Below are 24,115 nucleotides of genomic sequence, written 5' to 3'. Positions count from 1 at the left end.
AATCTTGTTTTTTTTTCTAGGATTTTATGTTTTATTGTTCATTTCAATACATGTAGCATTTGAATGTAATGTATACAATGCATCTATATTTTACATTATATCTGCCAACTTTATCTTTATAGTACTCTTTCTCCTTCTGTGTACTTACACCAACTGTGCCTTTACTCTTTCCCTCTCTGCTTTTCACAGGATTAAACACCATAAAATGCATGTAATTGTCATCTATGAGTAGAATATTGTCTCAAAACATGATTTCTAACAGATAGTTGGGAAATACTGTATTTTGGAATTTAAAATGGCCGCTAGAGGCCCTAACAGTACAATGTGAATGAGGACAAATAATTTTTACAGAATATGAGTGCAATAACGTCTGAAAAAAAAAATTTCTAACGAAATATAATTATCATATCTGATTATGTCATGCGGCATTTTAAATTCAAAATCGCCGCTATATGCCGTTTTGTGAAAATTATTTGTCCCCATTCAAAATGTACATACATACTTTGAGGGCCTAGCGGCCATTTTGAATTTCAAAGTACAGCATTTATCACCTACATGACCAATATGTGACATATTTAGTAAGAAATCACGTTTTCAGGCAATATTTTATTCATAGATCACAATTACATGCATTTATGGTTTTCACTCTCGTGAAAATTATTTTCCCTATTCGCTTGTTACATAACTCAGTTAGGGCTTGTGGCGGCCATTTTGATTTTCAAAATACAGTATCCGTTACCTACACGGCAAAAGAAATGCTATATTTCATTTTAAAAAACATGATTTCAAACAATATGTCACTCATACAACAGAATTACATGCATTTCATAGTCAAGCGAATCCAAATTCTGTCAAACTTATCTGTCCCATTTTCATAGGCCTAACTAATATTCTTAGTGCATAATGGGGCCATTTTGAATGTCAAAAACTGCATTTATCTCATGCATGACAGCATAAATGATAGTTGTTGCTAAACAAGTTTTCAGACAATACTTTACACGGAACTATGCATTTTATGGTTCTTACTCTTGTAAATATTAGTTTCCCGTTCGCATTGGACATAATACAGATAGGGCCCATGGCGGCCATTTTAGATTTCATAATACAACATTAGGGGAATGCAAGGTAAGTTGTGACACTTTTTGCATTTTGCATGTTAGAATTGATATGAATAATAATATTGTAGAAATAAGTACCTTGCCTTTAAATTCATTCTTGGGAAATATTTTCACCTATATATAACTTTCTACCCCCACACTGAAATTAATTGTGACCTTTGAAAAAAAACGATGTCAAATGGCTCAACTTGTCCCATCTGTGTGGTAAGTTGTGCCACCTTCTGGGATAAGTTGAGCCACAAAAACTATATACAAAATGTATGCGGGAAGAACCAGCATGCCAATTTTTTATTAGTCTTTTCACTTGCTAATTCTCTATATTAATACTAACATCCTCTAAAAGTAGATTAACTGTCATGTGGTTTTGCTCTCTGCCAGCATATCATTGTTTTTTAAAGATTTTTTTTCTATTATACATTACCATAAGAATTACCATGGCTCAACTTGCCCCATGTTGGCTGGCTCAACTTACCCCAGTCCGAACTTCATGCGATATTTTCACATCCACACATTTCTTATGCATCCATCATGTAAAAGACTATGACAAGAAAGAGAATCCATACCTGGACTAACAATATTGTTCTTATTTCTTTATTATATTCAAAGACGTGCGTGGGTAAAAAGCACTGATCTATTTCACATCCTTTTCTACTCTTTTGGCTGATATTTGTATTTTCCCTCTAAAAAGTTGAAAACAATGTGGTGGGGTTAGGGGTTATTTAATGGGTCATCAATACATGACACCACCACAATGTCCGACTCTTTCATTATTGGCCTGGGGCTGGTGGCTCAACTTGCCCCTATGCTCAACTTTCCCCGCCTTCCCCTACATGGCAAAGGAAATGATATATCGCGTTAGAAATCACTTTGTCAGACATTGATTCACTAATTTATCACAATTATAGGTATTTTATCGTCAATTAAGCAATCAAAATTTAAAATTTATTTGCCTCTTAATATAAGGGGCTTATGGCAGCCACTTTGAATATAAAAATATGCCTACAGTATTCATCCCACATGTAGTATAAGAAATTACATAATTTGTTGATAAAGGCCGACAGTAGTCCAATCATAAATCACGATAATCATTTGCACTTTGTTGCTCTTTTTCCCCCCCCCCTTCATATTCTACATAATAGATTATAAAGGGGTACCATGGGGGCCATTTTGAATATCAAGAGAACAAATATTTTGTCAAAATCATCGTTTTTCAGAGAGTATTTTACCTATGCAACACAAATGCTCTCATTTTATTTTCAAAGTGACAGCAATTTTATGATTTCTACGGGTAATTTGCATAATTATTTTGGTAGCCATATTGGATTTTGTCAATATGCGGAAAATGCTCAAGGTTATGCAACTGGCATCATTCCGATTCAGAATCAGCACCCTCAAATTGACAAAAAAAACAATCAAAACACACATACACACACTCACTTTTTTTAAAGAACAATTTCACACCTTGTTACAAAAAAATGCATATTTTCCATTTATTTGAAAGCAGGTGAAGAGCATTATAGATTAAATGCCTTACTCAAGGGCATAGCTGCCGCGGTCGGGGTTCGAACCCCAGACTTTTTCATGTATAGCCAGGCGCCTTAGACCACTCGGCCACGGCACCTCCACACACACACCCTCACTCTCACACACACACACTCACACACATAATATAGGTTTGGTCCATTTTCTACGGGGCCTCGCTTGGACTAATCCCAAAAGGGACACAGTGGTTCCAACCCCTGGTGAGAATCCATGGGGCGTGTGGGGGCCTTGCCCCATCCGCCTCCTAATACAGAAGAGGAAAAAAGGGAAAGAGGGAAGAGAGAAAAAGAGAATGAAAAGAAAGGAACCTGAGAGTAAAAGAAAAGGAAAGAGATATGAGAGAAAGGAAATCTATCCACCATAGATACTTCTTATAACAAACGAAAATCAAGTATTTTTTTTCTTTCCACCTCATGCTCCTCCTTTCTCTCCATCCCTCCTTCTCCTCTTATCTCTCTCCTATCAAAATATTATAATAATCTCTTAATATATGATTGTTTACTTACTGTAAAAGAAGGAACAAATTCCTCAGTATGCATTGATCTTTTTCTGGTATCGTTCGACTCATCTAGCTTATCTCTCCACATCATTCTATCCTTTCATCATATGCATTGTGCCATTTAAGAATTTATTCTTCTAATCATTTTCATTCTATCAACCTTCTTTCCCTATTTTTTTTTATCAATTAACCATTTGATGTATTCTCCAGATGTAGGCCTATTTTTGAGCGATTGCAGTTCATGTGATGTTTCATTCTGGGATCCTATGAACAAGGTTTTTCTTAACCTGCAATAGTATTACCAGAACTGCACTACTTGGAATCCAGTATGCAAATGAGGTGTATTATTTGCTGCCATGTCTGGTAAGCCTCTGACAAGTTTCCAGTGAGCTATTCAAGAACACCCATTAAATATGCATGAAGTTTCAATAAAGTTGTTTGAATTTGAATATGCTGGCCTTTTGTGCTTGAAATAACTTTCATTTGTCTTTTCTGCATCCTCCTTCAGTTTTTCCCCATTATTTACAAACCCACATGGGGACACCTAGATAAATTGTGCTCAAATATGATTCGACAACAAATTTGATATTGAACGATAAAATTTCATATTAGCAGCTTACATTTAATTACAGATGTCGCTGGTCTATCCGCATGGCTTTTGTCATTGACTGTTATACAAATAATAAAAGTTTATGAGTGCAATGGACAGAATACTTCATGAGCGGAAAAATGAAATGATCCATTCAACGAGGCGTAGCCGAGGTGAGAATGGATCATTCATTTCATCTTTCACCAAATGAAGTATTCTGTCCATTACACGAATAAAAACATTCATTATTTGGTTTATATGACAACTAGAAATAGATTCCTTTTTCATATGAAATTTATCAATTTCGATGCTAAATATGTTCATGCAGAGCGAGCTGGGTCTGTTGATTTTCGCATATATCCGGGGCATATATACAACATGCGCGCTGCAAGCACAAGTGGTTTTCTTGTGGTGCCTGCAGTCGCGGTACGAGCATGCAATAGACAAAATTGTATGGATCAAAAATTGCACGCTTGATGATGTCATTGTTAATGGGCGGAATGATTGATATCAAACAACCAATCAAATGACAAGGATCTATCTAGGTGTCATATATAATGTAACATGATTTTATCTTAATAGAGACCAGTTTGTAGTTCCATTCTGTGCATGATCACCATATCCTTTGAACTCAAAATGGCATGGTAGTTTTTTTGTTCAATGAGATAAGCACGGACTTTGATGTCTCTATTCATACATTTTTATGAAAGCGTCCATTAGCGACTGGTATTTGTAGTTGGCCAAGCACAATGTAATAGCAACATGCTAATGCATTCAAAGGAGATATGTAACAAATACCTTCATAAAGGTTTCATTGATGTGCTTCTCTAGTTACCAGGTTTATGCAATGTCGGCATGCTTACCTGCCTTGCATTGAATTTTGGCCATCTTAATGAAAGGTAGGGCCATTTGAACAAACTTGAGCATGAGTTAATTCCGAACTGGTCTATTCGATCTTGCTCCTCATCTATTGACTGGCATCCCCATCCTCAAATTAGGTATTTACCCCCCTTCTTTCCACTGTCTCTTTCTCTCTGAAAATGGGAGTGATTTTTTTTACCCGATTGCTCAGAAAGCACGAATGCTTGTAAGCAAGCGAGCAACCCTCAAGGGCCGACGAAAGACAAGAATTTAGACAAGGGTATATCAAAAGTGATTCTGTGAATAAAAATAAAATGAAAATTTTCATTTTCACTCATATTTGGAGTGACTGCAGAAAATTCAGAGTGTATATTAACTCCTCAAAAGAGTGAAATGTTCACTCTCGTCTTTGGGAGAAAGGAACCGCCACTTTATATACACCTCACTCGATTCACTCCCCACCAATAAGAGTCAAATCAAGAAAGACAATACATATCATCATATTGTGTAAAAACGCTTGCATTTTTACTCTCTACCATATTAAAAAGAAATCTTGGTAACAGTTTTTTAAATAATTACTTTGCTTTGATGTACAATCAAATGAAGCACATAATTACAATACACGTCATACGTAATATTTATATACAAGCTGTACACAAGGAAACTTGGCTTCTCTCTCTCTCTCTCTTTCTCTGTTTCTTTCATTTATGATATTGCATGTCGCTATCTTCAAAATTAGCAACAATCGACCGGAAGTGTCGCAAGCCTTCTTAACATTTACAATCTTCCGAATGACAATAAAATACATAGTTGAAACCAGACCATTATGGCAGAGATAGTATTGTAATTACATAGCACACATATTTTGTTTCATTAACATGAGAATTCCTCTCGATCAATGATGATATCCTAAATAGAAAACATCACACATTGAGGAAATATTAATAACAAGAATTCAGATTTAAAATCATTACTGACTTCTTAAAAAGCCAAACTGAAAAACAACCCTTCAAATATCTTGAAATACTATCCTAAAAAGAGTGAATGCTATCCTAAATGAAATGCAATCAAGAAAATTTAGTCTATTTCTCGGGGCTTTGCCCAACAGCCCGGCAAATGAAATGGTCCTCATCGGAACAAACATTTTTCATACTAACAAGGACTGATTTGATCAGGGGTTAAGGGAATGTGATGATTCAAATAGTTTGTACAAACTCAGAAATTATACATCTTCAAACTTGATAGTCTAATAAAATCGACAATACTCGGGAACAGACTTACATGTACATGTCTTATAGGAAACAGGAACATAACGAGGTAACATTGCACTGGGAGTGTACAAATACAAGGACAAAACTTTTTCTAAAAATCAAATTAATACCATTCTATCAAGCACAGGCAAGAACACAATTGCACAATTATACAAGTAGACATCCCTTAAAAATCATCTGTGGCAAAAAAGAAGAGGTATTCAATCTTGTCTTGAATAGGTTGAGTAAACAAACGCAGTTAATAATTTTAGATGAATTATTAGAGTTAATGTCAATATTATCCAGCTTCAAATAGTTTTATCATTATTGAGTCATTTTCTCTTATTAAGGTATCATAACACAATTATTGAACTTTTGAGATTAAATTTTCTTTTCGATTCAGATACCATATTTTGTATCCTTTCTTCAAATTGTTTTCACTCACTCATGCGTGAAATGCATATTTCATATACGTTGCTCCAAATGAGACTCTACGCATTACAACCATACATGATTCAATCACTTGTGTTTGTGTTACGGTATAAAATTGGGTAAAAGTACTGAATAATAGTGGAAATACACATGGATCTCATCATTTATAGTATTTTACAGTTACAGCTCAATGTTTCCCAGTTTATCCATTCCATCACCTATTCAGCTCTACTTACACAAACATTCTGTTTCAATTATTTCAAAGTACGTTTCTGTCCAGAATACATTTGCAAATACCATTACTGCCTCAACAGAAAAAAAAGAACTGAATAACATTCTGGGATATCATCATATTGATTTCATTTTTGTATTAGTTCACAAGTAACCGATTCATTCAGGTTTGTATTTATTCATGAAAATGATTTGTTAATAGCATAATATACTATCAACATAAGGCCTGCAAAAAAGGGAATCTATCTAATATATTTCCTATGCAGTAGATTAAAACAGTAGTTGACATACAAAAAAACAAGAACCACTGGAAATTACATAAAAACAAGTATAACAAACCAAACCATAATTCAATTCAAGTTTGCATAGGTATTCATTAGCATTGACTTTGGTTGTAACTTCAAAAATCATAAGCCCGGGTAAAAGATAAGCTTATATTTTTTTTAAATACACAAATACCCTATAGGCCCTGATCCAACATTATCTGAAATACCTAAGACTACTATATTTTATGTTTGATATCATACTAGGTAAAATTGCAAGAAAATGCACATATCAAGTCGATTGTAGGTCTTAAAATCAATTATAGGTCTTAAGAAAAATTGGAAATTTAATCAATTGCTCTTGTGTTTTATGCAACAAAGAGTATAAATTATTCTTAATAATCAAAATGGATTCATCATAGTTTGCACGATGTGAAATCAATATTTGCTATGACTAGTCTGTAGTTACAAATGATCAGATGAAGAATAAAATAAATTTGAGTCAATCAAATGTTTCATTATGACTCCCCAAATGATAAAATAAAAAATGTTATAAAAAGGTGACAAAACTGATAATTTCATCTTTGCTAAGTTCTTTGCTTCTATCAGTATCACTGTTGTAGGCATATCACACTTGTAATTGCAGTATTATACCATAGATATGTTACATTGTTTCCTTGTTTTTTTTAAAAATACCATATTGAATATTCTGTTAGAACTATTCATAAGGTTGAAATATAGTGAAACTGAATATGTTAATTATTAAGTATCAAGAATGAAACTGAAAACAGTGAAATTTGTCATCATCTCATTAATAGAAGTTTAAAGTCCTAATACTGCAGCAGTTCTAGTAGGACAACTATTCCTTTTTTTTCAAAACTTTATTCTAAAATCATATTTTGAAAGGACCAGTTAATACCAGTTTTCATACATTTTTCTAATCATGCATTTTTCCCAATATTTGAAATAATATGGCATTTTAAAAATATTTTCAACAAGCCAGACACTGCCATTTTATTTTTAATGTAATTGAATCACTAACATGGAAATACCAATAATCTCAAAAGGTGCTATATTGAGCTTAAGTGACAGTTTGCAATAATTAAAACATGTATTTCAAATACATAATATACACTATGAAACAACTGTTTTCTGCCATTAGCAAAATTTCACACACTTTATATAATGTTATAAAATTGCTTGTATTCCTTTTTGATATTATAAGTACATGTAAAATACAAAACGCATAATGCTCGACTTATCACAATGATAATTGAATAAATATATCTTCAATAACATAACATCAGCAGGATATTACATACTGAAGCATGGCATCGATACATCACACTTAGATGTGTTTGAGTAACAATGACGACCAAAGCTTTGTACAGAATTCAAGCGATTTGAACCACTTATTCCAATAATTGTGCATATGCTTCAAGCTGTAAAAAAGGTCAACAGTTGTATGGACAAAGGTCCTGTTAAGATTTGATTATGATATCATGAGTCATGTTGAATGATATCATGAGTTTGTCCATGCAACTCTGAATAGATACTGTTTAGATTTTAAGAATGTTGTTTAAGACCATCACTCTAACAACTCATGCTCAAAGCTCTAAACATTAATTTGAATCTTTGAACTTTAAAGTTTTAAACAATTTTTTAAAGTTTTGAACAAATACTTTTAAAAAGTTTAAACAATTTGAAAAAGTTTGACAATTGATAAAAACTTTAAACAACTTTCTGTTAGTGTGATGGGCTTAAACAACATTGTGCAATGTGTTTTTTGTCATAATTATAGTAGTTTGCCTCTGTAAAAATATTGACGCCTCATACCACATTGACTTACACTGTAGTACGCAAACATATTTCTGAGCTTTGCATTGCGATGTTATTCATGCACTATTTCCTCTTTCTGAATCTGAAACGGGATAAATTCTGCCACTAATTTTTACATTCATTTACAGGACAGAAGTTTCAATATATTACTTAGAAATACAAATTAAGGGTTATATATCCCCCCACAATAAAAAATGAAAACAGTAAGACTGCACTAATATTATACTTCAAGTAAATGGTATATTAATATTCAAAAGTTATATTTTATGGAGGTTTTTTTTTCATTTTCAAACATAGTTAAACTTAAAGACAAATTTCAGTTGGTTAAATATGCAAAATGTTAGATATGTATTCTTGTTGTTACAGTACGTATCTGTGAAAATTCTTGAAAAGATTCAATGAATTTTGAGTCACGATTACATGGTTGGACACTTCAGGAGATCAGTGATCAGCAAATTTGCATTGCAATATACATATATGCTGTGTAAAATATTTTTTTCCATTGAGAATAATCACACGTAATGCTACATCACAATGTATATGCCAGCACAACCTTTCGCAAGGTATATGTGCTCTGAACAGTTCAGACAATTAATGGTATGAGTGGCATGAATCCAATAAAATACACACAGCGATTTCATTCTTCAAATAGTATTTATGTACATGTACTTGTGAATAAAAATACATAGTTTATTCATAACTTTAAGTTGAATGGCATGTTAAAATGTAGCGCAATACAGATATATATGACAATTATTCAAGTCATTTGATATATATGTTATCTCAATAATATGCTGAATATTCAAATCAGAATATATCTCCAAAGCAGATTGCACACAGCTGGCTTCTTTAAACATGAATTGATTTTTCAAAGGCAAAACTAGAACAATTGAGCGCTGTTTCAGGCATCATTAAATCAGACATACTTGGTTTATGATTTATAATTAATTACTGATGAAAAATATTTGATAATTATTATGTACTAAACCATCAATGATAAATTACAAGACAGTATTCACTGACTTACAAGTTTATATTCTGAACTCTGGTTCAATGTAAGCTACACTTATGGGAAGCCAACTATGTCTTATTGACCTTTAATGTTTTATAGCTTTCAGTGCGTTCTTTACTCTCGGTTGATTAGGTTTTTGTCTTAACGCTTGAAATAGTGCAGGAAAATATCACAGTTATCATTCCCAGACTATACATTTATTGTTTTCTCTTTTTTTTAGTGCCCGGTATGCTAAAAAAAAACTTGGCTCACAGCTCATAATGATACTCAAAATTATAAAATAAATACCACACAGTTTAAGTAAAACTCAAGTTGAAATTAAACCAGCCATTTTCTCTAAAGATGAAAAGTAAGAAAGATTTGTGATCTCATGAACAAACTGAAATATATCCTGCATAAATGGGGAAAGACATCATTTTCAATAATGTCAATATTTGACATATAGTTAATACGAATTGGGATTATCTTTGAAAAACATAAAAACATAAAACATGTAACATATAAAACGTGGAAGGAATGTAAAACACCTAATTTCTCTGAATAATCAAAACATCTGAATGGGAATACATATGGCACAACCATAAAGGATTCATTATTCTAGAATTCGGTGGATTGACGATATGGTGCGCTATCTATCAGTTATGGTGAACAGGCCAAATTTCTAACTTCGGGGACATCAGGCGCAGGCAGCGCACGGTTCCAGTGTACTATAATGTGACTTTGATGCTTCAAAAATGAAAACCATATGGCAAGGATCCACCAAAAATGGTTAGAAATATGCATGTACATTTCCATTACACATCCTGGACTAGTATACAGCATATCCGGTCAAGCCGCGTCGGCCAGCGCTGAATAATCGCATGCATGCATGCACTATAGTACTAGTGCGCACAACAGATGTCGACTTTTTCCTATGAGGCATTGTGAATTTTGGCCTGTCCACTGCAATCAATGAATGGCGCATCATATTGTAAATCTTCCGATTTAAGGATCAATATGCTATGAAAATAAATCATCGTAAAATACCTACGACTAAAATAGAATGAAAACCTACTTTTTCATAAGAAAGACAAATTGATCATAATGGTTCAAAACATACAGAGACAAAACTTATTTAGGTTTAATAATTATTTGGGTGAGAGATCAAAGTATCATGAATGTCAAATTTAGTTTTATACCAATATGGTTTAAATCACAGAAAATATGGAACTGAAATTAAAATGTAAAAATTATATGTAACTAGCACATGAGATTTATCCTTTAAGCAATGTGGCTCTTAAATTGGCAGCTATGCACATGTAAAGCTTTCCTTTCCTTCTTATATATCCACAGGATATATTCAACACTGTTAGGGTCCCCAATTTTTTTAATTTTCCAGATTGCAAATTCCACGTTCTCCAGTACGCTTAACTTTTATGTTCATTGGTGACATACACAAATTTTCATGACCAAGCGATAATTAGAAATAAAATATGTTAAATTTAAAAAAGAGAGAGTGAAGTGATCGATATGAGTGCATTCTGTAGTACATAAATTCCGGCCGACATTGGTTCGATAAAATTTTCTGCAGGTCTATGGTAGATTTAATTTCATTTTTGTCTTGCAATGCGTTCTCATATTTTCTTTCTCTTTTTAGAATAAAAAATGCTAATTTTCTGAAAATAATTCATTGAAATTCATTAAAATATTATGTACTCTCCCAATTATGAGAAAATTGTATCTTTTCATAATCACACAGAGAACTGGGACCCATCATAATGTCCACTAGGTAATAATTTTAAATGTACTGCTCTTTGGAAAATGTATTTATTTTTCTCTTTCATCTATAGAATACAAGACCATTCAACTAGTCAGCAATTTGTACATTATTCACTTTCTTTACATTCTTCACCATTCCTAATTATCCATTTCCTTTAAGAATATACACCTTCCAGTAAATTACCAGCTTGGAACCTGTAATATATCAAACTTTAATACTGGCCAAACATTTCCTTTTTAACAATAGCCATCAAGCGAAGATTTCTGATTTCTTTGTCCCTTTTTTTCTACTCTTTTGCTCTCGCATAACACGTGTTTAGCTCTATATCTTTAACAATAATAATCATACTGTCTAAGCACTAACCGATTATCATCACCTAAGTCATCAACACCCAATCAGACCTACCCAAGTACAGTGTATACACAGCCTCCACTCCCTGGGGAGTATTCTAGCATGTAACTGGGTGACACAGCCATGATGCAGGGCAAATACCATGGGAGATTCCAAGTTCAGTGTGGACCATTTGGTGTTGGTGATGAGTCAACCTTTACAGCACTGACCCTAAAATGAAGCTTGAACTGTGATAAAACCTTTTATGTATTCCGAGTTTTCTGGGAAGTCACTTCTGTGTTTTAATAATCATGAATTTGGATCCCATTTCTCTCTCTCTTCAAAACTGTAGCCATCAAACCACCTAAAACAGAATTCTCTTCAATCTGATACAATATAATGTCAGCTTTTTTTTTCACTCACCCATTCAAATATTCCTCTTTTTTTAACAAACAAGGTTTGTTACCCCAGTAGCAACATGTCTCCCCTTCCGAATAATCACTGCTTCAATGATTGACTTTTCCAAGCATTCCATATTGACACAAAATCCAACTCTTTACTTTTATATCACAAGAAATAATCAATTTCATAGTATAAACCAAGAAAAAGATGTGTCTTTTCAATGCAGCTTCATATAGCATAGATATTCTTATCACAATGGTTAAAACACCAATTCAATTGAAGATCTTGGATGGTGTTACAGAACACATCTTCATATTCCTCAATGCTTTTGCCAATACAATCATTGCTTCTCTTGGTCAATTGCTACCCCATAAATAGGTCTGCTTTTCTAACTTGTCAGCTACAACCATGACCGTGGTTTGGATCATGAACCTGAATGGCACCTGTATGTCCAAGTTTAACTAGGATTCTGGATGCCACATTGAAGTTCAGCATTGGTCAAACATAACCTACGGGTTGGCTATACATCAAAGGTGCTGATTGGCAAGCGTTGATCAAGAACTACAGTCACTCTGCAATCAGGATGCTGTTGGGTCAGCTACAACCATGATTCTGGGTGTTGTAACAGGGCGCCTCATTGGTCAATCGGGACCATGACCTGCAGGTTGGCTATACATCTGTATTCCTGATTGGTGGACTGGTGGAGTCTCCGTCAGCTCCATTCCATGAGATCCTGGTGGAGCTGGATGCCGGCATGGAGCTGCTCTTTGGTATGTGGGCAGATTGAGTGAAGAGGGGTGAGGAGACAGGAGCCTCCTCCGAGTGTATACTACTATGACTATCTACAGAGACATCTGACAACGATGATAGGATCAAGCTTTCGGGAGGTTTAGGTCTCCGCCTGCTGACGGGGCCATCTTCCACCGATTCTGGACTATCCAGAGACGACACGCCTCCATCGCGTCCGTCTCGATCCTGGGGCAGCCTTCCTATTCCTCCGCTCCCCGTCAACGAGGGCTCACTTCGAGCCGAAGTTCGTGCATGCCTTGAGCTGCTCTTGCTGTGCGGGGGAGCGGGGAAGTCCGTGCTGTGGGTTTTAAGGATGCTCCTTTCTGGGGAACTGGAACTATGCGAGGTATGGGGGTGCGAGGGAGCCGAGCGCATGCGGGGGAGGGCCGGACGTTGCTGCCTGACGCGACTCGGCAGCAGCTGCGGGGGCGATGCGTACATCTGATGCATCCTGTGCAGAATGTCCAAAATAGAGTTCATGTCCCCCGTCACCTTCACCTCCAAGCGATTCATCTGACGCTGAAGGTCATCTAACCGCCTCTCGATATCGGGATTAGATACAAAACTGCTCACATCTTCTACAATAATATCAGGTTGTTGAGAACCTCTTTGGCCATTCTTCCCGTTCTGGTTATTGGAATAATGCCGTGCTTTTCGCTTCATGATCGGGGATGAGTCTGGACTCGCCCCTCTGGTACCCGTAACAGCATTCACTATATTGTTGACTCCCGCTAATGCACCTACAAATAAGATGAAATAGAACAAAAAATATTAGGAAATATGAAATTTAAAATCCTGCTTGTTAGCTCAAAACCGATAATAAGTTGGAAGAAGCTAACACACGACACAATCTGTGAAAAAAAAACAAGTCATGAAATCATGACGTACAAATCAATTAAAGGACATAAATCATAAAGGACAAATCCACCCCACCAAAAAGTTGTTTTGAATAAAAAGAGAAAAATCAAACAAGCATAACACTGAAAATTTCATCAAAATCGGATGTATTATAAGAAAGATATGACAATTTTAAATTTGGCTTAATTCCAAAAAATTGTTATGTGCATATGCTGTGCTGTATGCAAATGAGGGAACTGATGATGTCACCAATTCACAATATCTTTTGTATGTTCTTTCATGAAATATTCTAATTTTCCACTCATTGTCAAGTGAAAAAAAAATTATTTCTCTCTGAACATGTTGAATTACCATTTTAAGATTTTATTGTTCAATCAAGTTGATCCCTCTAGTCTAATTTGTAAAAATTGAAATATTGTGTAATTCAAACAATAGAAAAAGAAATAGTGATTGAGCGACATCAACTCTCTCATTTGCATGAAAACGACTAGTTCATATAACTGTTTCGTGAAAAATAAGCGAAACCTTAAAATGTCATAGCTTTATAATTTTACATCCGAAATCTTCTATGTTATGCATGTTGGATTTTTCTCTATTGATTCAAATCAACATTTTTGGGGGTGGACTTGACCTTTAAGACTGCTGAGAATTTCAAAAGATCTTGCACAGTATGAACATTTCATGCTGATGTGAACGATAAACTTCGAAACTTATCTTTTCCTTTTACTTTGAATCTCGCAATAAACTTTTCTACTTTGAATCGGCACGCTAAAACCTGAAACGTTAAATCGGCAATTAAAAGGCGGGAGGAGTGAAAACCTTTCTAAATGTTATATCCAAACTTGCATAAAGCTGACTCTAAAAAATTTAATGTTGGATTGAACCATCTAAAGTACGTGGTTAATGCAACATTTGGAAAAGGTAGTCACTCCTCGAACCTTTCAATTGCTCATTAAACATTCCAGTTTTTAGAGCGGGGTAATAAACCTGATTCTAATAGTTGATCAATAGCAATTAGTCAGGCAGCATATGTCATCTACTTCGAAAAATTGGCTAAGTCTGATTTTTCACTTTTATGTGATTGGTGACATCATAAGGAAGAACTTCCAACTTGGTGACAAATTTCTAATGGTCATCTTGACCATGTGAGGGGTCAAAATTGGGTCAATAGGGGTCAATTTTTGGAATTGCCCCGATTGTATTGAGTCATATATCAAATTGTTTGTCTGGCTATACCGAACAAAAAAGTGTACACAACCATATACTATTGACCTCCCATTAACAAGTTATGCCCGGAAATGTCAAGAGGTCAACGAACTTTCGTTACATTGTATTATGGCAAACATTGTATTATGGCAAATTACACTGAAGGTGATAAAAAGCTAATATTTTCGTTTTTTTCTGTTTTGCATGTGTGTACTTTTTAATTTTTTTTATTTTAATAAGTTTATCTTCAGAAGTCGTAATCCAGAAGATATTAGGGGTCAAGACAAGGTCAGGGAAAGGTCAAGAGGTCAACAAGCTTTAATTGGTAGCCAAAATACACTAAAGCGGTTTGAATTTAAGAGTAGGTTCTTCATTTTGAAAAGTCTCTAAGAAGGCATTATCCATGAGATAAAAAGGGGGTAAAATGTGCTCATTTAGGAACAAAATAGATAAACAGTGATAGACGTCGAATAGTTTGAGTGTGGTATCATGGTTTATTGCAGGAATACCTTGAAACGACTTGACAAAACCTATAAAAATCGTATCATCTTCATGACGTTATAAGTGCAACCAGCTCTTTCCGAGTTGCTTGATTTAGGAACTCAATTCAAGTTCTTTTCATTTCCAATTTACCGGTCTTTGATATGTAAAGTAACATTTCATCCATTTGCTTTGTACAGAATATTTTAATCAACAGAAAATATTGTAATGTACTGGGGTATATGTGTAATACTATGCTAATAAACACATCGATCATGTCGATTGATCAGTGCTCCCAACTCCAAAGAAAGATGCCCAACATCTTATTTGACTTAACTTACGAATAAGATAATGAGGTTAGGATTGAGGATGATATGATAAGTTGGGCTCAAATTGTTCCTTGATTAATTGCAACGAGTGACGGTTATATTATTTCTAACAAAGAGGCAACATGTTTCAGGCATGCTCATTGTAGTCGTTATTGTCCATTATGCTGATTTGATATATTCTGACCATTTCTGGAGCCAAAAAGGACTGAAAAATATTTATGATTGTGCTGTCATTAACACGGCTTTTAGGCCTACTATTTTATCAAGGGTTTATCAAGGGGTTTTTTCCAGAGCATACAACGTGAATCTAAACTTAATACCTGTTCTCACGATAGTGATATGCATAGATGCTGATTGTTCTTTTGTCGTTTTTTTTCTCCTACTTTGTGAACTACCTGGATGTTGCCAGAAAGAATAATCACATCAAATTTCATTGAAGTAAACCACGGCCATGCCGCAGCGGGCGGAGGTGGCAGCGGCCCCCAGAAATTGTTAAAACTTGCATATTTTTTACTGAAAGATACATAATAATTGACCAAAAGTATGCACGAAATCTATAAATTTCTCTTTACAATATGCAAAAGCGGCCCCCGATGATTAGCTCAGAACAGCACTACACCAGAATTGTGTAGTCCTTCTTGGCTCCAGAGATCGAGTAATGGTCAGAATATCACATCTGCATAATTGACATACACTTCTACAATACGCATGCCTGCATGATGTTGCCTCTTTGTCAGAAATAATATAACCGTCACACATTTTGAATTAATTAAGGAGCCATTGGAGCCCAACTTAAAATATCATCCTCAATCCAAACCTCATAATATTATTCTTAAGTTAATCCAAATGAAATGTTATGCATCTTTCTTAGGAGCTGGGGCACTGATCAATCGATGTTTATTCTGTTAACTATTACACGTATACCCTACTACAATACAATAATTTCTGTTGATTGAAATATTCTGACAAAGCAATGAAGGAAATGTTTCTTTGCATATCAAAGACTAAATTAAAAATGAATTGAACTTAAATTGATTTCCTTAAAAAACTCGGAAAGAGCTGGTTGCACTTATTACATCATGAAGATGATAAGATTTTAAGGGAATAAGGGTTTGTCAAGTTGTTTCAAAGTATTCCTGCAATACCATGATACCACACTAAACGCATTCGACGTCTATCTCTGTTAATGTTAATCTATTTTGTTCCTAAATAAGCATCTTAATTTGTTTAATGTTATAGATACAAACTTTTCAAAATAAAGAACCCATAAAAAATGAGACTTCTACGATTCTAGTCGCGTTTAGTGTATTTTAGCTACATGTTGACCTTTTGACCTTTCCCTGACCTTGTCTTGACCCTAATATTTTCTGGATAAGGACCTCTGAAGGTGAACTTATTAAAATCGAAAATTCAAACAAGGACAAACATGAAAAAGAAAAGAAAGAACCCCCCGGAAAATAGCTTTCTTAACACCTTCAGTGTAATTTGCCATATATACAATGTAACAAAAGTTCGTTGACCTTTTGCTATTTCCGATCATAACTTTTTTACGGGAGGTCAAGAGTATATGATTGTGTACACTTTTTTGTTCAGTATAACCAGACAAACAATTCGATGTATAACTCGACACAATCGGGGCAATTCCAAAAATTGACCCCATTTTGACCCCTCACATGGTCAAGATGACCATTAGAAATTTGTCACCAAGTTGAAAGTTGATCCTTGTGATGTCACCAATCACATAAAAGTGAAAAATCAGACTTAGCCAATTTGTCGAAGTAGCCGGTAAATCATGACATATGCTGCCTGACTAAGTGGGCCTTACTTCAAGATCAAAATAAGGATCTACTTTTTCAATAAATGAAAATGAATAAGAATCCATTTTGGCAGGCTTATTTTGGGTTTGTAAGTTGAGCCTTGGGTCTAAACTCTCTTTGTAATTCACTAAAGATAAAGAATAACAAGTGGAATGCCTCTGGCCGTCTCACCTGCATCACGCGGTTCAATATAGCAGCAGTGCTGACTTTGAATACTACTCTAACTCGCACAAGATGTTCAGTGATACATGGTTACTCTTATGTCCACTTTTAATGAACTAGACCCATAAACTTACAGAGATGTGATGGTTATTCAACAAAAACCCAACATGGCCAAAGTTCATTGACCTTACATGACCTTTGACATTGATCATGTGACCTGAATCTCGAACAGGATGTTCAGTGATACTTGATTACTCTTATGTACAAGTTTCATGAATCACATCCATAAACTTTCAAAGTTATGATGGTAATTCAACAGATACACCCACTTCGGCCAAAGTTCATTGACCTTTGACCTTGGTCATGTGACCTGAAACGCGCACAGGATGTTCAGTGATACTTGATTACTCTAATGTCCAAGTTTAATGAACTAGACCAATAAACTTTCAAAGTTATGATGGTAATTCAACAGATACCCCCGATTCGGCCAAAGTTCATTGACCCTAAATGACCTTTGACCTTAATCATGAGACCTGAAACTTGCACAAAATTTTCAGTGATGCTTGATTACTATTATGTCCAAGTTTCATGAATCAGATCCATAAACTTTCAAAGTTATGATGGTAATTCAACAGATACACCCACTTCGGCCAAAGTTCATTGACCTTTGACCTTGGTCATGTGACCTGAAACGCGCACAGGATGTTCAGTGATACTTGATTACTCTAATGTCCAAGTTTAATGAACTAGACCAATAAACTTTCAAAGTTATGATGGTAATTCAACAGATACCCCCGATTCGGCCAAAGTTCATTGACCCTAAATGACCTTTGACCTTAATCATGAGACCTGAAACTTGCACAAAATTTTCAGTGATGCTTGATTACTATTATGTCCAAGTTTCATGAATCAGATCCATAAACTTTCAAAGTTATGATGGGAATTCAACAGATATCCCCAATTCGGCCAAAGTTCATTGACCCTAAATGACCTTTGACCTTGGTCATGTGACGTGAAACTCATGCAGGATGTTCAGTGATACTTGATTAACCTTATGTCCAAGTTTCATGAATCAGATCCATAAACTTTTAAAGTTATGATGGGAATTCAACAGATATCCGCAATTCGGCCAAAGTTCATTGACCCTAAATAACCTTTGACCTTGGTCATGTGACGTGAAACTCATGCAGGATGTTCAGTGATGCTTGATTACTATTATGTCCAAGTTTCATGAATCAGATCCATAAACTTTCAAAGTTATGATGGGAATTCAACAGATATCCGCAATTCGGCCAAAGTTCATTGACCCTAAATGACCTTTGACCTTGGTCATGTGACGTGAAACTTGTGCAGGATGTTCAGTGATACTTGATTAACCTTATGTCCAAGTTTCATGAACTAGGTCCATATATTTTCTAAGTTATGATGACATTTCAAAAACTTAACCTCAGGTTAAGATTTCGATGTTGATTCCTCCAACATGGTCTAAGTTCATTGACCCTAAATGACCTTTGACCTTGGTCATGTGACATGAAACTCTAATAGGATGTTCAGTAATACTTGTTTAACCTTATGGCCAAGTTTTATTAACTAGGTCCATATACTTTCTAAGTTATGACGTCATTTCAAAAACTTAACCTCAGGTTAAGATTTGATGTTGACGCCGCCGCCGCCGCCTTCGGAAAAGCGGCGCCTATAGTCTCACTCTGCTTCGCAGGTGAGACAAAAATTAATGATTCTAACTAAACAAGGCAAGCTTTGCCTAAACAAATAAACAATGATTTTCATTAATAATTGTGCCATGATGATTGCTTAGCCGTCCTTTATTGTCAATCTTGTTGCCAGTGTGCATGTACAATTATCATGCTAATAAGAACTCACTGCATGAAATTGACCAATGATCATAAAACCAACAATAATAGTGACCATGATCGTAATAATGCAAACAGCCAACCAGAATCAAGCTTTCTAAGGTAGTTGACACTGATGACAAAGTTACAATCAATGGTAAGTTGAGTGCAACAGGTTCTTAATTGAATGAAACAGGTGCAACAAGTCCTAGGGGGCCATATTCAATGGACTTATTTCAACATGCTTGCCTGCCCATATCAACCCTTCATTTCTACGTAAAATAAAATTAACCCTTTGTATATGAAAATCATTTCCATGGAATGCCAATTGAAGGATTTTTACGATGATTTAACTTTAAACATTTGTTTTTATATCTTTGAACAATACTGGCCTTCTCTTTTACATCATAATCGGCATGACGCAAGGATTCTGCATCAAAAGTTGACGGGGCAAATCTAAAAATGTGGAATCTAATAAAAAAAAGTCATATGTGTTTTGATATTAGAACAAGAATTCTACCTCTAGATTCTATTGAAGCTGGTGAAGTTTGTGCAATATCAAGAGGAATCAGCTGTATCCTTTCATCTTTAGGAGTGCAAAAAATAAATAAAGTGATTAAATTCTCACAAAATCATTGGTGGTATGAGGTGAATAAAATAAGTAAATTAAAGTAGTAATGAAAGAAATATGTTATCTATAACCCTAAAGTTTATAGGGTCCCACTATGATATGACATAGATTCAAAAGGTGACATATTTTATTTAATTACAAGTATGAAGTGAGAGTGTGTCAAGCAAATGACAAATAAAGCACCCTTCCCCCGCCTTTCCAATTAAGGGATGGAATACATGGGGTTGTCAAGTTTTAAAGTGAACCCATCTCCTTCCCTCCTCCAGGTCATGAATGAGCTTATGGTGGGAAACTGAGAATAGTGATACTGTCTTCATCTAATAAAACCAGAGATGCCAAGTTCAAAGACCAGCTATGCGTGATATTTTCTGTGAATCTGAGTGAGATCATAGACATTGTGTACAATGTATATGGGGATAGGCTGTGATAGTTGCGTGAGACAGAGATTTGAGGGGATGAACAAGAGTCCAAAATGCTTGAGTCTCACGCATAATGCGTGAGACTTGGTAGCTCTGTAAAACAAGTCAAAGCCAATCCCAAGCCTTACCCTCCCCAAGCTATACGGGCTTATGAAATATTTGGTGGGACTTGGAAAATTATCGCAGAATTATTGATGTCCCCCTCTAAATGAAATAATATTCTTGCAAAATAGCTATTATAATATATAAAGTCCATGAAACAATAGTTCATTTTGGGTTGTCTATAACAGGCATTTTGCACTTTTTGTAAATGGATACATCGTCTTTCTATAATTATAGTAATAAATTTTATAGGAAACTTGTTTTCTAGATTGACTTAAAAAATAGCAAAATGATATATATATTTTCTACTAAAGAAAAGAAACTTGGTGTATGAATTGAATAGAAGGCAGAAATGCAATAGGTTGAAAATAAGAGAATGGAATTCTAAAATTCATGCTGAAAATACAAGATAAAGTAGAATTGAGTATGATATGTGCAGGCAAGCACTGATACAAATAAGACTATACCATTCATGAGTATATGAAGCACAGCATTCCTAATGCTTAGTTATGAAATGCAGAGTATGCTTAAGTTCTGTCTAAGTTCTCATGAGCCTATTGCATAACACTTCAATGTTATAACTTTGTCAACAAATGGTAACTACCATGACACCTTCTCTCAACAACCAATCAAAATCTAGGATTCCATGAATGCTGTCAAGGGTATGCATGCCTTTATGATTGAGAAGAATTATGAAGTGCCAAAATATCAAGCTTGCATATAATTTCGCCATATTTTTTTCTCACAAACTGACTGGGCTTGCCATTCATAAGAATGTGCATACATGTAACTCAATAAACAACTAAAATAAAGAAAGGTAATTCTCAAATAAAAAAAATAAAATAAAGATGGTAATAGCATTTCAAATCAAATGCTACATGTCTGATAATAAGATAAAATAGACATAACAATTAAATTACAATGCATAGTCAATAGTGCAAGAATCATGCAATCCATGTCAGTCATATAAAACATGTGCAAATAAAGGCAATTAAGGGAAGGTATGTCAAGGATTCTATTAGGCAGGATTATAAGGGGAAGCGTTAAATTAATTATATATCTTCACAAACTACACTGTACCAAGAAATATATATTTGGATTACATGAATAATGGAGAAGTGTATAAAAAAGTATATATTTTGGACTGTGCTGGTGAGTCATTAGGGTGATGTGCATGTATTGTTAAAAATAAAGTTATAAACTTTAGATAAGACATGCTTTGTCAAGTATATATATATATGCTGTTCATAAGATATCAATTAATTTTGTTACTTGTTAGGTCAATGACATACAGTTGAGGCCAGAAATTTATATACAACCAGGAAATTCAAAGAAAAGATGACACTTGCCAAACATAAAATTTACTGCATCTCAAGAAATATTTGTGTTATCATGACGAATTTGATATATAAAAAAAATGGGTAAATTACATCAGAGCTGCCAACGCGAAAATGAACGTTCCAGTATTTTGAAGCTAAAAATCAGTATTTTGGTGAGGAAATCAGTATTTTCAAAAAATACCATAGGACCACACATACAACTGAAACTTTAGAAATCAGTATTTTACATGAAACTATCAGTATTCTTCTCACTTTTCAGTACTAAATACTGATATTCAGTACAACATATACTTGGAAGCTCTGTTGTATCATGCCCCTTCATCACATTGCTTTGCCATCAGGAGCTGACAAATATTTAGGTGTTGTTTTTTCCCAAAAAATCTTCATATTTAAACAAATTAAAAATAAAAACTTGACAAACTAGTTACTTCTCAACACAAACATTTCAGATTACACTTTTTTATTCAGTGGTGACATATGATATAAAATGTTATCTAAATCATAGATTTGACATTTCTATATTTCTATGAAACGATGTTTGAAAATATAATATCAAACAATAGAATACATTTGGCACGAATATTACTCTTTTTCTCCAAAGAAAATTCCACCTGATATATACTTTAATCCCAACGGCATCCCAATCATGTGAAAGAACCTAATACACTATTTCATTTGATACCAAATTCGTCATGGTAATATTTATATTTCTGAAGATATAGTAAATTTTACAATTTTACAAATTTTACTGAATTCCATGGGTGTATGTAAAATTTTGGCCTCTAAAGCACTAGATTAGAATATTTATGAAAAGGATAAAGAGATAGATCATGATGATTATATAAGTTTTATTTGAAAGACTGAAAAATAAATATGTAGATAAAAAAAAACCTCTTGGTATCTATCACGTTTAGATTTGGGGGTTAAAGGGGCTCACAAAAGAAAAAGTCAAATTTATAACCAAATGGGTCAAGAGAGAAAGAGAGCTGAGGGGTTGAATAGGGTATTAAATGAGTTAATACTACATCAAAATATTTTTAAAACAAACGAATATCATGTAGGAAAGTATTTCTCAAAGCTACTCTCAAAACTTCTTCCTTTAAGTTTTAAATTAATCTTGTCAATATCAAATGAATATTCCTTTATTTCTCGTTTATGTTTAGCTATTGCACTGCTTTATTGTTCGAACATAATCTATATGTCATTGTATTTCTGATATTTTTTTGTTTAACTTATTGCATTTGAACTATTTAATTAATAAAGGTCATTGTTTTTATTATTATCATTATTTTGTATTTCCCAACTTGAATAGGCCATTTTCTTAGCTAATTTGTAATTTGTAATATGAAAATACTTTACACTGTACATTTCCTTTCTTTCTTGTCAAACTGTCCAATGTTATTAATGTATGCTACTTAATCGTTTTGTAAAGTGCTTAGAAACGCCATGTATTAAGCGCTATATAAATCCAATGTATTATTATTATTAAGTGAAGATAGATACCAAAATTCAGTTATAAGAAGATATAGTAATAGACTTAAATAATAATCATTTCAACGATTTTGGAGAGTATGTGTGATATCATTTTCAATGATGAAATCTCATGTCACTTCATAAATATTTGTAAGCAAGCATCATGTCAACTTCAGTGTTTCACTCATGTAACTGCGGGACCGAGTCATGCCTCGAACTGCATTGGAGGTGGAATGAGATTGACACGGCCCACAGTTCATGTTAAGAAGCATGTGTAACAGGAGTCCAGGGCTCTCCCCCTCAAAAAATACATAAGATGAAATAAAATTATAATGTAACTAATAAAAAATAAATGGTATATAACTTAACAAAATTAGAACAGTGCTAGAGATTGGCATAATAGGATATCAATTTACGAAGGAAAGGGGACGCTATGATACAGGTGGAAAAAACATAAGTGGTAACCAAAACTAGCACAAGTGCTACATTAAAATTAGGACATAAGTGCTTAACTGAAATTATGAATAAGTGC

At 34.3% G+C, this 24,115-nt stretch overlaps 1 protein-coding gene across 1 annotated transcript in view; it reads right to left on the bottom strand.

Annotated features, from left to right (window-relative positions):
* Positions 1–8,010: 8,010 nt before the first annotated feature.
* The window catches only part of LOC121426010 (potassium voltage-gated channel subfamily H member 7-like), a 54,081-nt gene continuing 37,976 nt past the window's right edge, over positions 8,011–24,115 (bottom strand). The window contains exons 9-10 of the mRNA XM_041622139.1: positions 20,139–20,204; positions 8,011–13,656 (exon numbers count right to left, since the gene is read on the bottom strand). Of these exons, the coding sequence (XP_041478073.1) occupies positions 12,797–13,656; positions 20,139–20,204 (926 nt within the window). The 3' untranslated portion in view covers positions 8,011–12,796. The remainder of the gene's footprint in view (positions 13,657–20,138; positions 20,205–24,115) is intronic.

This window comes from Lytechinus variegatus, chromosome 13, assembly GCF_018143015.1.
Source record: "Lytechinus variegatus isolate NC3 chromosome 13, Lvar_3.0, whole genome shotgun sequence".
NCBI classification, from domain to species: Eukaryota; Metazoa; Echinodermata; class Echinoidea; order Temnopleuroida; family Toxopneustidae; genus Lytechinus; species Lytechinus variegatus.
Note: the sequence above shows the minus strand (reverse complement) of the source record. Positions and strands in the feature narration are given on the sequence as shown.